This window comes from Babylonia areolata, chromosome 10, assembly GCF_041734735.1.
Source record: "Babylonia areolata isolate BAREFJ2019XMU chromosome 10, ASM4173473v1, whole genome shotgun sequence".
NCBI lineage: Eukaryota > Metazoa > Mollusca > Gastropoda > Neogastropoda > Buccinidae > Babylonia > Babylonia areolata.
The window spans coordinates 16,475,250-16,490,803 of record NC_134885.1 but is presented as its reverse complement, the minus strand read 5'-3'; the positions used below and the strand labels follow the sequence as shown (position 1 = coordinate 16,490,803).

Below are 15,554 nucleotides of genomic sequence, written 5' to 3'. Positions count from 1 at the left end.
GCCATGGAATACATCTGCAACCAGTACCCCCAGGAAGACTGGACCCATGTCTTTACAGATGGCTCTGCCACAGAAGCAACAAGGGACGGTGGAGCTGGAATCTTCCTCCGATACAAAGACGGAGATGAAGAAATTGCAATCCCAACAGGAAAATACTCCACCAACTTCCGAGCTGAGTGAGAAGCCCTTTGTGAGGCAGCCACAACAGTCTCGCAGAACTCCACAAGAACAACAGGGCAGGTGGTGGTGTTCTCAGAAGCTCTTTCGTGCTCCAAGCCCTCAAAACTCCCGCTGCAAAGAACAGAACCCATCTCACTTCAGCCCTTGTTGCCCTGAGTGCCAGAGTGGAGAAAGTGGTGATACAAGGGTACCAGCACACTGGTGGCATCAGAGGGAACGAAAAAGCAGACATTCTGGAAAAAAGATGGTGCACAGAAGGAGCAGGCCAACAAACTGGTGTCATATGATGAAATCATGACAATCATCAAGGCACCAGCAAGGAATAAAGTGGCGCCTCCAGCACCCAAATATAATCCAGAAGACAGATACCATTTGTTAGAACGACGGGAACAGGTCAAGATCTTCTACCTGAGGACTGGACACAACCGCCTGCTCCACCACATGCGCACAAAATTTGGCATTGGACAGAGTGGAGAGTGCCCTTGTGGTGAGGGACCAATGACAACCGACCACATCCTTCAAAACTGTACAACGCATGCAGCATCCAGGAGGGAGTACTGGCCAATACCGACAGCAGTGGAAGCCAAACTGTACGGCACCCTGGAGGAGCTGCGACGGACGGCAGCCTTCATCGAGGACACCGGGCTGCTCATCTAACGGGAGGCGAACGAGGAAGAAGTAGTTTCAACTCAAAGGTGATGACTATAGTGATGAAATTGACAGCAGTGTTTGATGCTTGGCAGATGTCCATCAGTCCAGTCAGACATAAGTTTTTAGCAGGTGACATTGACTGACAGTAAGGGTGCGGTACTTTGGAATAACTTGAGAAGAGGGGGAGGAGACAGAGTGGAGTGGCGTAAGATGATAGGTCAAAGACCAGACAGAAGCGCAGCAAAAGGCGTGTCCATGACTTCAGTGAACAGTCTTTCACAGTGTTCATCTGGCGGGAATTGGACAAGCCAGCCATCCACGATTTTCATGAAACCTAGGGTTGACAGACAGCGGATGAGAATGTCATGATTTTATTTTTTCATGCTATTTGTCTTTGATTTGTTGACTGACTATTTTGTAGAGCAAATTGGATGCACAGCAGAAACTTCATCGGCTCAGTTGCAACCACAAAGGAAAAAAAGCTGACTTTTCAGTTTCTGAGAACATGATTGACTTTTCATTTCGATAGAACCCTTGTTTATCATTGTTGGGACAGTTATTCACTTACATGTTTACAAGTGTTGTGATTGTCATCATTAACATATAACCTGTTTTATTTGCTTCTACAGGTATAATCTGGCTATCCTATTTCCAGTCATATTTTGTTTGTTTAATCAGCACCGCCCACAGCAAAGTCATACGCAAGATGGCCATGATGAAGAAAACTGGCAAGCACCAAGTTGGAGCTAACATGAAGATCCTGACTCAGACCTCACATGGAGTATGCCTCAAATTCCTAGGCAACAGCAGCAAAGTCCAAACACAGAACTCTTGGCGAAAGGTCCAGAACACCAGGTCTGCACCATATCACAGGTGGCATGAAGACCACACCCATCAACACTATGGCAGGGACTGCTGGACTCATATCTGTGGAAGAGAGAAGAGTAGAGATACTTCTTTGCCAGAATGAGAAGATGAAATGGCTTCCATCAGACCCTCTGCATTAAATACCCCAGGCCCCAACCAAGAATAGGTTGAAGTGCAGAAGTACAAACCACCTCGTCAAGGCCCTCCACCAGACCCATGGCCAGTGCTTGCCTGACAGGAACCAACCTGTTGTTGAACCGCTGCAAGATTATGAGGACTGGTCACTGGATGTCCTCTCTGTTGTCCTTGACATCCCTGGCATTCAGAGTAAAGACTAGTTCCTAGATGCTGAACTGAAGCTGCTGACCCTGGAAGCACTGGATAGGGACTACCTGAGCACCACCTGGACCCCCCGTAGACACAGATGGCTCTCCTGATAACGCTGTTAGTAACAGGGAAGGTCAACATCCGATTCCCAGATGGCAGCTCGGTAAGATTGCTACTGGCCTCACCTCAACAGATTTCAGAGCCGAAGCATCTGCGCTACTCGCTGCAGCCCAGCCCCTCAACCAGTGAGACAGTTTGCCAGACCACACTGTCTTCCACAGCGATTGCCAAGCTGTCCTACACAGCCTCTAGATCGGAGTAAAGGACAAAACCTTGCAAGACGTCCGGTCAGAGATGCCAGAAGAGTGTCAGAGCCACACTGGTCCTACAATGGATTCCCCTCTCACTGTGGCATTGCAGGAAATAAAGAGACAGACAAGCTCTCCAAAGCAGGAAGTAGTCTCACCCCAGTCTGCCCACTCCCATAGCAATGGGGAGGCTAAGACCATTCTGTGTAGCCACTTAGGGACAGCTAGCGAGAACAGCTGCAACGATCAGCTGGTTCAAGCTCAGCAATCACCATTTTCAGACTGCGCACAGGCCACTGCCAGCTCCTCTCCCAGCTTTACAAACTGAAAATTTCCCACACAGACCAATGTCCATGTGACATCACACCTCAAACTCAGTCTATGTCCTGCAAGACTGTCCCTCTACACGAAGAGCTGAGGTACCAGATCTGGCCGTCCTGCAGCACTCCAGGGCAAGTTGTGGGGAACGGTGCCAGAGTTCCAGCGGACTTCATCATTCACTCCAGACTGACCGTCTGAGCATGGCCTGAGAATGCTGAAGAAGAAGGACAACAGCAAGTCATCCACGATTTTTATGAAACATAGGGGTTGACAGACAGTGGACAGGAATCTCATGATTTTATTTTTCATGCTTTTTGCCACTGATTTGTTGACTGACTCCTTTGTAGAACAGGCAAACCGGATGCACAGCAGACACTTGATTGGCTCAGTTGCAACCAGGAAGGAGAAAGTGTAATCAAAGAGCTACCTCTCTAAATGGGGAACGCTCTTTGGTGGTAAAAAAACAAACAAAACAAAAAAAACCTTGACTTTTCAGTTTCTGAGAACATGATTGACTTTTTATTTTGACAGAACCATCCTTGGTCTTTGTTGGGACAGTTATTCACTTACATATTTGCAAGTGTTGTGATTGTCATTAACATATAACCTGTTTTATTTGCTTCTACAGGTATAATCTGGCTATAGGCATGCTATTTCCAGTTGTGTTTTGTTTGTTGCTTTTCAGATGTCATTCTGTGTGGTGGAATTAGACTTTCTGGTGCACAGAAATTATCAACATCACTTTGAATGCCTGCTTAGTTATCTATAATCAAAATAAATAATAAAAAAGCTAAAATTCAGAATCCACATTCTTTTTCTATCATAGAAAAGTTTCTTTGCTTCTGTATATTGTATAGTTTTTGTACTAGAATATTTTAAAAATTACCCTGAATCCTCAGAATGCCCTGGCAAGCGGAGAGCACCTTCTTTTTCTTAATTTTATTTATTTTATTTTTTTTAAATCAGACAGAATTCCCTGGCACTCACTGGTTAAAAGGATATAGACAAGGAGACCCCATATTCCCGTATTTATTCATTCTATCAGTAGAAGTTTTAGCAATTACAATAAGAGAAAACAAAAATATCAAAGGAATATATATTAAAAGTGTAGAACACAAGTTGTCTCAGTTTGCGGATGATACAGAACCAATTAATGAAGGGGACAGAATATTATTTGAAAGTTCCATGGAAACTTGAGACTTATTTGTTAAGTGTCTGGTTTGTTTGTAAATGTTGAAAAGAAACAACTAAAGCAGTATGGCTAGGGAGTAAATTTCTTTCATATTATAGATATATGCCCCACTTGAAAATGGATCGGAATCAAACACAGTGTAAGATACTTGGTATTTGGTTCACTCCAGACCTTTCACAGTGTGTTGAATTATAGTGAAAGATTTTAAGTGGTAAGATACCTTTTAACGTCTGGATAAAGAGAAATATTACACCTATTGGTAGAGAAGCAGTGCTAAAATCATTAATGCTCTCAAAACTGATGTATATCTGGATATTGTTACTTAACCTGCCAAATAACTATTCTGGTTCTTCTTCCGAAGCAGTGTTTTCAGTTCATATGGGGCAATAAACAAGACAGGATATCATTGAGAACTTCAAAAAAAGTATTAGATACAGAGGAATAGGAATACCTTGTATTAACTCATTCAACCCTGCGCCCCCTGGGAGGCGTGCGCTGCTGATCGCCATTCTCCGCCTTAGCCCACCTGACAGGTGGGCGAATAAACCCGTTTATTTAAACCGGTTTGTCAGTTCATTATTATGCATGAAACTGCTAGGTAAGGGAAGTAACTCCAACTTAACTTCCTTTCTCACTGGCATGCGAAGTTTCGCTCCAAAAATCGAACGATTAGTGTGTTTTTTATCTGGTTTTCCGCATTGATATGGTAAAACGTCAAAGCTTACTGTGCAGTTTAGAGCTCAGTGAAATTATGATGGACTCTTGCAGCGAACTCAACCCATCATAACTGACAAAATCAAACTTGGCAGTACATCCATCCCTCTTTCCAGCTCAGTCAAAAACCTCAGCGTTATCCTTAACAACACACTGTCTATGCAAAAATTTAATCAGTCAGACATGTCAATCCTGCTACTGTCAATTGCAACGCATCAGTTCCCATTCTGAAATATCTGTCCACCAACGCAACATCTAGATTTGTCGTTTCTCTCATTCTCTCTCGCCTTGACTACTGTAACTCTCTATTGTCTGGTTTGCCTGCTTCATCCATTCAGTCCTTTCAGTGTGTACAAAACTCTGCTGCCTGATTTGTCCTCATAAAGAAAAGATCGGAGCACATCACTCCTCTTTTGCAACATCTCCATTGGCTCCCTGTCTCACACAGAATATAGTATAAGATCAGCACTCTGTGTTATAAATGTATTCACAAATCTGCCCCTTCCTATCTTTGTGGCTGCCTTCACCCTCTACACTCCATCTCACTCTGTGCGATCGTCTTTGGATCCACTATGTTTATGCATATCCAGATTCAAAACACTCCACCGTTGGACACCGTTCTTTCTCTATCTCTGGACCTTGGCATTTTGGAATGAACTTCCTCTTTTGCTTCGTCAGGTCTCTGCATTCAGCTCTTTCAAGTCTGGCTTTAAGACCCACCTCTTCACAAGATCGCCTACCTCCCCTGCCTCTTCCTTAGCCTACCTCCCCTGCCTCTTCCTTGTCTTCAGTTTTTTTTTTCAGTTTTAGAGTTATGCATGCGTATGTGAATGACTGGTGTGAAAACGCTTACATTCGTCTCTGCACAAGATTCTGTGCTATATAAATACTATCATTATTATTATTTTTATTAGATAATGGTGATTTGTCCTATAATTCTTTGATAATTCGTGGGAAAGTGAAGGAGATGAAATTAGCATCCAGTGTAGACAAAATGACAGACATTTCAGTCCAGAAGATAGTCCACAACCATTGACAGAAGCTGACATTTTTCTGTAAAAAAATTTCTGTTTTGATTTAAAGTTACAAGTATACTATTACATCTTTTGTAATGAGACTTCAGCAATTTGCGTCACAATTATGTTTCAGTCATAATGTGTAGTTCGGTAGCTATTGGTTGAGCGGCTGCTATAAATTTCATGCCTGAAGTGAAGCACCCCTTCCCGTTGATGCAGCTAGCTAGGCCAAAACATCCCAGGCTGGGAAGGCTGCACAGGCAGAAGACCTTAACTCTTTGGCACCCGCTAGGGAGGCCACCAGTGTCGCCAAAAGGCGACCTGATCCGGGTAGGTCATTCACTAACCTACCACTCTTATTTTAGGGAGGTTTGGAAGGTCATATTTTGTGCATGTGACTAGGGAATCCCCTTCTGTTGATTGACACCATCTTTACAGTACTTCTGCAAGTTTTCGAGTGAATTTATTATAGTTTTATCCGCAACTTCGATCTTTTCACTTTCCAAATGGCTGCATCGACAAGCAGACAACACTACTTCACAACTGAGCAAGTTATCGAGCAACTGAGACTGCAGCCAGGCCAGAAAAATGAAGATTCGGGTGAAGAATTGCCGTATGATGATGAAGTTTCACTGTCTGAGCAGGAGAGTGATAGTGGTGGTGACAGGGCACCGAGCCAAGTACCAAGTCACAAGTGTACGGGGCGTGGCCAGAAGAGTGGAGCATGTGTTCCTGCTATGGCCACCACATCTGACTGTGATAGTGAAGGGGAAGAGTGCTTTGCTCAAGTGGCAGCGTCTGTGTCACGTCTGAGACCAACAACACAGCGTGACCGTGGGTCGAGCTCAACTACACGTCAATGACCAGGAGTAAGGGGATGTGGCAGAACAGCTGTGCTAAGCCCTGATTTGTTTCAGTGGGTGTTGTCCACATGGATGATCCCTACTGTCCTGCAGAAAAGCTTCCAGATTTTACTAAGAAAACAGGTAAGAGCTCTGTGTGTGTGTGTGTGTGTGTGTGTGTGTGCTCGCACATGTATTTCACTGAGAGAGTGTGTGACTAAGATTAGGTTGCATTCATTTTTTATATGGACAGATCAGAGGTGCACTGTTCATTCACTAGTAGCACATATAAAATTGTATGTGCATTGTATCAGACAACTGTAGGACATTGAAGAGCAAGAGCAGTATGTTTATTTACCACACAAAACATCATGTCAGTTTTTTTTCTTGTGAAGATTATGGAGATACAGTGTGTAAAACATATCTTTGTTTTTGCTATTTGTGCACTTGTTTATGAGTATAATATCTTTTATTTGCAGTATTTATCATTAGCTAATAATAAATCAGCTGTTATATAATTATTACTGATTGTATTTTACTTTTTTTTGCTCATGTCTTTCAGGTGTCCTTGTCAACACTGACAACTTCCATCCAGTGGACTTCTTTATGCTTTTCTTCCCAGAATCAGCATTCCACCTCATGGCTGACCAGTCTAATCTGTATGCAGAGGGGCTGCTGTCAGGCATCACTGAACTCAGTCAACATTCAAAGCTGAATGCTGCCAAAGACACCTCTGTCCCTGAGATGAAGACATACACAGCACTTCAGATCGCGATGGGGCTGTGTTGTAAGCCTGAAATCGAGGACAACTGGTGGACACACTGGCTGCTCAACCTGCCATTTGGAACCATAATGTGCAGGAAGCCAATGTGTCCCACTCTGTGCTTTGAACTGTATCATACTGTGGAGGACTACAGGAAAGCAGCAGCAACCAAAATTCACGGTCTCCAACAGTGAACAGTTCAGACTCGTGTACATATTTGTATACATATTTTAACTCCATTCTTTTATTGTCTGGCTTCAGTAGTATTTCAGTTTCATCAGATAGTTGTAAAGTATATATATAGTTCCACCACAGTAAGATATTCCAAGTGAGGACACTGTGAAACCTTCAAGTGGAGTAACAGAAATCATCATTTTTCTACAAAAACGCAAGTTCATTTTGTGTTTCCCATGGAATATATTCTGGATAACACCATTAGATGGGAAATATAGTTGTACTGAAGACTTCAACTGGTGAGTTGCTTTGTTTTCAACTGCATTGCAGTGATGTTTGTGTTGTACCTGCCTTTGTTTATGTCTGTAAGTGTTGAAGTGCAAAATTTGTATTGAAAAAACCCCCAAACAGAACATAATAATTAACACAAAAATCAAAATATTTCACTTGTACCAACATCCTTTATTGCTCCAAAATACACAAGCCAGGAAGTCATTTGGTTCAAAAACAAAAAGTTATAGTAATTTGAAATCGTTAGGTGTAATTTCTTGTTTTTCTTGAAAATCAGCTGGCACCAGGGAGTGTTGCACTCTAAACTCGCTGGCGGTGAAAGGGTTAAAGGGCCTGAAAGGGTTAAGCATCTGATAATGGCCCTCAGGCTTTGTCTTCAGACAGAAAGTCAAGGAGAACTGCAATAAAAAGTATCCGATAGGAGGAATACCTTCTATTAAAGCATCTGATAATGGCCCTCTGTCTTATGTGGATTAGAAAACTGAAATTCAGTAATCACAAGTGTAGATCCATAATAGGACATATGTGCCCTTTAGTTAAAGAACTTGATGAATATGGCTGTGATATACCAGTTAAACTTTTATAAAGAACAAACTGGTGATTTCTGGAGTGACACTTTCCAAGCTTATAAAACATTACGAGAAGTCAATATTGATCATTCTGATGACCCCTTTGTCTTAGCTGGAAATATTTTTTACAAAGAGTTTATTAAAATTCATAGAAAAGTATTATATAGTTTTAGGAATGAATGAACAATGGTGTATATCGCATTGCAGATTTAGTCAGTGAAACTGGAGCATTCATAGCCTATGAAGATTTCAAGAGTAAATAACATCAAACAAACTTGTTTGAATTCTCAGGTTGTGTATAGGAAGTAAAAAAAGTTCATATGTAAAAATAGTATTGACCTTAGTAGTAACGAGTCAGATAAAACACAAAAAGCGCTTAACATATTCCTGAGTATGGGAAAAGGGTCAAAATTTTATTATGACACCTTAACTGCAGGTAACAGTCAAACAAATTGCATTGAAATTAGAACAATGCAGTTAATCTTAGCTGAAAAAAACATATTTGAGATTATACAAAGCATAAAAAAAATAAACTGAAATGGTTAATAGAATACTGATGACAAATATTATTATTGAAAAAAAAGAATATCATTGAAAACAAAAAATACACATTTTGTAAAACAGAAAAGAAAACAATCAGCCACTTGCTTGTCACATGCAGTGTAAAGTCTGTTTTCTGTAAAGATGTAAAACATTTATCAGATGACATCTACACATATACTTATAACTTGGTATTGTCAAAAGAATTTGTATTATTTTGCACTGACTTCAGTTAAAAAGAAATGAAGTTCTCATCTACACAGTAATGTCTGTAATATTCTTGTATAAATGCAGAGTTGAAAAAACAACAACATATTGATATTCTCTGTTTCCTATTTTTAGAAAATGTTAAAAAACAGAATTCATGGCAAAAACAAAAATGCCTTACAGAGATTTTACCTCTAAATGGCACCATTACAAAGCACTTGCTCAATCGATTTCATAGAAAAAAAAAAGTATATTTCTGTAAAAAAAAAAAATTTCTTACATTTCTTTGAGATTCCACCAAATATAGCAAAATGCTTAACAAAGATTGTAAATATTTTCAGTTAGGTATTGATATCCTTTTGTATGCATTGGAGTATATACCTTTAGACATGATGTAGATGCTGTTTTCATTGTTCCTTTTTTTTCTTCTGTATAGGTGTGTGTATCTTTTTTTCTGTATTCAGTTTGGTTATTTTTTGTGTGAGTGTGTTCTTTTTGTGCATGTTTTTTTCCTGCTTTTATTTTCTATTTTTGTGAATGTATGTATATGCTTTTTGTGATTTGACAATATCCCTTATTTATGTCAAAAGTTATGTCTCGGTGATGCAGTATATCAGTATGTTTTTCTATCGTTTCATGTGTTACGTTGTCAGTATGCTTGGATATATGAAACAATAAGAAACATAATTTTTGTTCTTCATTCCATAACTTAGTGCAAATGTTCAAAATATACAACAGCAAAAAACACAAAATATGCAAATAGGGGAAAGAAAGTTCAACCAGTTCAATGCCAGAGAATGTTGTAAAGAAGTGCTCTCCCCTTGCCAGGAAATTTTGAAGATTCAGGGGTGAAAAAAATAATAAAAAGATTCAAGCACAAAAACTATAAGAGATGCAAAATGAAAGTAAACGATTTTGTGAACGAAAATAAATGTGGATTCTAAATCCAGACTTTTTCTCCCAATTATTTTGAATCTAGATAACTATTGAGGCATTTAAAAGTGAAAACAATAATTTTTATGTATTAAAAAGTCTATTTCCACCTCCACAGAATGACACTCAGAAAGAAAAAACAAACAAAATACGGCTGTAAATAACATGCATAGTGTCTGATATATTTCTGGAAATGAAAATACAACAGCTTACAAGTTTATGATAACAATCACAACACCTGTAGCCATGTAAGTGAATGACTGTCCCAGCAACGACATACTGGGTTCGGTCAAGATAAAAAGTCAAACATTTTCAGAGAGTGAGCCTTCAAGCTTTTCTTACACCTAATAGCATCCCCCTTTAAATAGATGAAAGAGTGCTCTGGTGGTATTCCTTTCCACCTGGTTGTGACTGATCTGACAAAGTGTCTGCTGTGCATACAGTTTGTCTCCTACAAACAAATAAATCGGTCAACTGCTCAGTGACAAAAAGCATGAAAAAGGAAAAAAAAAGAAGAAAAAACCCATGTGATTCCCGTCTTATCATCAGTCAATCCATGCTTTTAAGAAAATCGTGGATGATTGGCTGTTGGAAATTCCTTTTTTTTTTTATCACTGTGAAAAGCCTATAAAATGACAGCTCAGCCTTACCACGCCCTCTGTCTAGCCTTCGAACTATTGTCTTACACCACTTCTCTATCTCTCCCCCTCCCCTTCTCAGATTACGTGAAAATACTGCGCCTTCACTGTCAGTCATGGTCACTTGCTCAAAAATTATGTCTGATTAGATAGATGGACTGAAGAAAGAGTAGGATGTCAGTTTCATCACTGTCTTTGTCAGCATCTTCAAGTTCAAACCAATCATAATACAGGTCCATCTCTCATCATACTCAAACATAATCATCAGCACAGCTTGCAAAATCATGTATATCCGCTGACTGGGACCACTGTCTTCACTTTACAAAGTGTCTGATGCTTTTTGGTGTGCAAGACAAACAAACCGTCTTGACACGCGTGCTCTCAAATTATCATTGAGAAAAAATGGGTTTTCCACCTAACAAATGCTCACTTAAACTGATCATTCAGAGGTTATGTTCATTCAAACTCCAATGAAGGAAAAAATGAAATTCATGTTGGACATCCTCCTCAACCTCAACCTCAGGCCCATAACTACAAAGTAGTCGTTGGGGGAAGCCTGAGGACTGCAGACGCAATCTCCCTTCTCCATCTGTCTCTGTCGGCAGCCGCTGGCAGCAGCTCACGTGTGTGGAGTCCGGTCCATTGTTTGATGTTCTCATGCCAGTTCTTCTGCTGTCTTCCTCTTCTTCTCCCGCCCTCGATGGTGCCTTGCATGATTGTTTTGGACAAGCTGGTATGTCGAGTGTTGTGTCCAAACCATATCAGCTTGCGTCTCTTCACAGTTGAAAGGAGAGGTTCCTGAGGTCCAGCAAGGTTCTCAAGTCTGCTCCGTACATGTTCATTGGTCCTGTGCTCGATCCAGGGAATTTGAAGGAGCTTCCTCAGGCATTTGTTCTCGAAGGCCTGGATCTTCCTTTCAGTGGAAGTCTTATTGGCAAAATGGCAACACTTTTTGCAGGATGTCAGCTGACATCGAATACTTATAGGGACTCAACTGGTTAAATGATTGTCTCATTTTATTATCTTCTTTTTTCTTTATTTACTGATTTTTGTTTTTCTCTTGTTTTTCTCATGTTATGTGTATGTAATGCTATACGGTATTGGCTTTGGTATGAGAATTAAGAATAAATGGAAAAACTTTAGAAAGTACAAAAGAAGTATGGTTTAAACCAAAAAATTTTTTTTAAAGATGCATCTTTTTTTCCAGGGATTTTGGACCCGGTTCTTCCCAGCGGTGCAGAAGATGCAAGAAGTACTCAAAGAGGGAGGACTAGGGCAGATCAACTTCTTACGTGCTAACTTCTGTCTGCCTGTTACTTCAGGAGCACGCTTGACAAAGAAGGAGTTGGGTGGAGGGGGACTGATGGATTTGGGATGCTACCTAGTGCAGTTTGCCAACTTGGTGTTCAGTGAGCCACCACAGAGCACTACAGTTGTGGGTCAGCTGAATGAAGATGGTAACAGGATTGTGTCAGCAAGTCATTGTTGAGAGAAAGAGAGAGATAGAGAGACAGAACGAACAAATCTTTATTGTTGTTAGATACATTGATCCCTAAAAAAGGGTGAGCAAACCCCATGGCGTAAAACATCGTTAAATGTGAAACAAAATCAGAAATATATAATTATGAAACGCAGAGAAAATTCCGTGAATCAAAAGCACATAATTTTCACACTTCAGGGATATCATATTTGTAGGCAGTCACAGACACAAGCACTCATGCACACACACAATCCCCCCCCCCTTCTCCCACCCCTGCACACACACATACACACAGTGCTTATCCATGTAACTGCATGGATCAGCCAAGTCCTCCCTGGTCCTCCCTGGTCTTAATCACTATCACACTAGTCATAATGTAAGTTGTGTACAGATATTCATGTGTATGTTAGGCCATAGCCAACAATAACTTATGGTTTTATACCCTAAGTGGCTGTTTCTGCAAATCTACACAGACTTTTAAAGCTTCAGATATAAACCTGGCCAGTTCGAGTTCGTGTTCTGATGAGAATAATGTTGCAGTACTGGTTACATCCGAGTTAAGTATATGAACAAATGGGATAATTTCTCTCTTAGGTTTTTATACTTTTGACTCACTAAGATAAAATGTGCCTCATCTTCTGTTTTGTTATCACAAAAAGAACAGTTCTTCATCTGAGAACTTGCAGCATATTGATATTTATTACAATTAAGATCATTTACACCGCATCTAAATCTTACAAGACAGTCCCATAGTCTTGTTTTTGATTTGAAAGAGGTATGGCTCAAGCTGCACATTTTGCTTAAAAATTCTGTAGGTGGAAAATCTGTTGCTCTCCAACAGTTTGTTGTGCCGGTCTTGGTGTGAACAGTCTATCAGTCGCTGTTTCAGCTCACAGTCAGGACTAAAATGCCCTGCAAACGAAAGACATGACGTGAAATCTCAGAGAGAGAGAGAGATGCTTTCAGATACTTTTTATTGACATTGGCCTAACTACAGCCCTAATGTCAAGGGGGTACAGTTCAGTGTTGCAGCATCAAATGTACTGAATGCAAGAAAACAAACTAGACAGCTAATAAAGCTTACATTGTTAAAAAAAAAAAGATCAGAAACCATGTTAGTTAATCGTAAGCTGGTGTATGTACCCATTACAGGTACACACACCATAAGAATGAAACAACATAAAATAGTTAATATTCAGTGAGACCATTAAATGTATACAGCTGTTACTAACAGGTTATTCATATAACTGTTGATGATTAGGTGTTATTACCATCCACTTTCCTTTTCCTGATATTATCAACTTTTGTATTGTACTTGGCAAGCTAAGTATAATTTCATCATTTTCAGTGACGGGTGCAATAGCTGAGTGGTTAAAGTGTTGGACTTTCAATCTGAGAGTTCCAGGTTTGAATCTCAGTAACGGCGCCTGGTATGTAAAGTGTGGAGATTTTTCTGATCTCCCAGATCAACATATGTGCAGACCTGCTTGTGCTTGAACCCGCTTCTTGTGTATATGCAAGCAGAAGATCAAATACACACATTAAAGATCCTGCAATCCATCTCCGCGTTTGGTGGGTTAAGGAAACAAGAACATACCCAACATATATACCCCTGAAAACAGTTTGGCTGCCGACATGGTGGGGTAAAAACACTCATACACGTAAAAGCCCACTCATGTACATATGAGTGAACTTGGGAGTTGCAGCCCATGAATTTGCATGAGTTGCTCATGAATCTATCTGTGAATGCGCAGATGGCTGAAAAGTCCAGTCTGCGCACGAAATGTTCGCTGACAGTTGGGGCAGATAAAGACAGGCATATCATTGTCAGGGAGCTTGTTTGCCCGTGACTTTCTGGCCTGCCTCTTCTTAAGGCCAGACACGGTAGTACAAAAATGTATGAAATAAACTTGAAGATTATGGCTTTCTGTGACATGGTATGCAAAGATATTGGACTAAACATGTCGAAAAAGGTCATTTTGTGCAATTTGTCATGACGGTTTCCATGGAAACGAATCCAAAATGGCCGACAAACAAAAAAAATTTAAAGGTTATAACTTCGGTACCTTTACAGATGTTATTTCTGTTTTTGTTTTTTTTTAATTTATTTGTATTTGTTCTTTATTACAGTGCAGTGGTATTTTGGAATTTGAATAAATACATTTATTATTATTTTTTTTGTTGAAATGTGTATAAATTCCTTGACATAATTTTTTTCAAATGAGTGTATATTCATTCTTTTACTAGTACTATACAAACCACTGCACTATAATAAAGATGAATACATAAAGAAAGAAAGTACCAATTTTGAACATGCTATCTTTTAAAGTTTTTGAGCATTAGCATTTTGAAAAATGGTATTACAAGGACAAAACACAAAACTGAGAAAACAAGAAAAGAAAGAGATGTGCTTATACTCACAAGAAATCACACATGTTGATGCTGTTTGAAGCTTTATTTAAGTGAATATAGTACCCAGGTGAAACGAAATATAAAGATTAGATGTTGAAGAAGCAAATTATGCGAAAAAACCGAAAATCACAAAAAAATCATGATTTTGGTAAAAAATTTCACTACTGTGTCTGGCCTTAACAGCTGCAGCAGTCCTGTTGGCCTCGCACAACTTGGCGCCTTTGTGCACAGCAGCGTGCCATTTGTCACGGTCCACTGCAGATTCCTCCCAGGAGTCAGGGTTGATATCAAATGCTTTCAGAGAGACTTTCAGAGTATCTCTGAAGCGCTTCTGACCTCTGTGTGATCTCTTCCCTTGTTGCAGCTCACCATAGAAGAGCCTTTTGGGCAGCCGATGGTCTGGCATGCGCGCCACGTGTCCAGCCCAGCGAAGCTGGGACTGCATCAGGATGGTGAAGATGCTGGGAAGGGTGGCTTTTGCAAGCACCTCTGTGTCTGGGGTCCTGTCTTGCCACTTGATGTTTAGTAGCTTCCTGAGGCATGTTGTGTGGAAGTGGTTCAGCTTCTTGGCATGTCGTTGGTACACTGTCCAAGTTTCACAGGCGTACAGTAGTGTGGGGAGAACTACTGCTCTGTAGACCTTTAGCTTGGTCTCAAGACCAATGCCTCTTCTGTTCCAGACATTTGCATAGAGTCTACCAAAGGTTGCAGGGGTTAGGGGGTGCACGGGAGGGGTAGTACCTCTAGAGGGGGGGGTTGTCACGCAGTGGTTCGTCCTCTATTGGTCCCCACTGGCACCCAGCTCTCACCTATGGGTCCTAGAAGCTGCTAGCATGCAGCAGCGCCCAACCCCCGGGCAACGGCTTTGACAGGCTGGCTAAACTAGGTGAGGGTAGCTGACAGGTCTCAAACCCTCGTTGAGTTAGGGCTTGTCTACCCAAGCATGTGAAGACTGGATCCGGCAGACTCTGCGGAAGAAACCTTCATGGTTCAACGGAGAGGAAGGTGGTAGCAGCAGAGCACTGTGGAGTGCTGAGGGCAGGATGAGGCACATAGGACATCCTGGTCATCCACTGCATCCGTTTCCATCTCCAGTCGGCTTGACCTCGTCTTGCCACTGGATACAGAT

At 40.7% G+C, this 15,554-nt stretch overlaps 2 protein-coding genes across 3 annotated transcripts in view; both read left to right on the top strand.

Annotated features, from left to right (window-relative positions):
- Window positions 1-15,554, top strand: part of LOC143286829 (trans-1,2-dihydrobenzene-1,2-diol dehydrogenase-like) — a 166,928-nt gene that overhangs the window by 100,358 nt on the left and 51,016 nt on the right. For both annotated transcript variants that reach the window (XM_076594651.1, XM_076594650.1), the window contains exon 4: window positions 11,741-11,990. In XM_076594651.1, the coding sequence (XP_076450766.1) occupies window positions 11,741-11,990 (250 nt within the window). The remainder of the gene's footprint in view (window positions 1-11,740; window positions 11,991-15,554) is intronic.
- Window positions 5,993-7,649, top strand: LOC143286830 (uncharacterized). Its single transcript, XM_076594652.1, has 2 exons — window positions 5,993-6,562; window positions 6,981-7,649. The coding sequence occupies exons 1-2, from the start codon at window positions 6,508-6,510 to the stop codon at window positions 7,373-7,375; spliced, it is 450 nt and encodes a 149-aa protein (XP_076450767.1). The 5' UTR covers window positions 5,993-6,507; the 3' UTR covers window positions 7,376-7,649.

Excerpts from the sequence above, each read along its gene's own strand:
- LOC143286830 (XM_076594652.1), top strand. The coding sequence starts at position 6,508 with ATGGATGATCCCTACTGTCCTGCAGAAAAGCTTCCAGATTTTACTAAG. Across the intron at positions 6,563-6,980 it reads AGATTTTACTAAGAAAACAG|GTGTCCTTGTCAACACTGAC; the intron begins GTAAGAGCTCTG and ends CATGTCTTTCAG.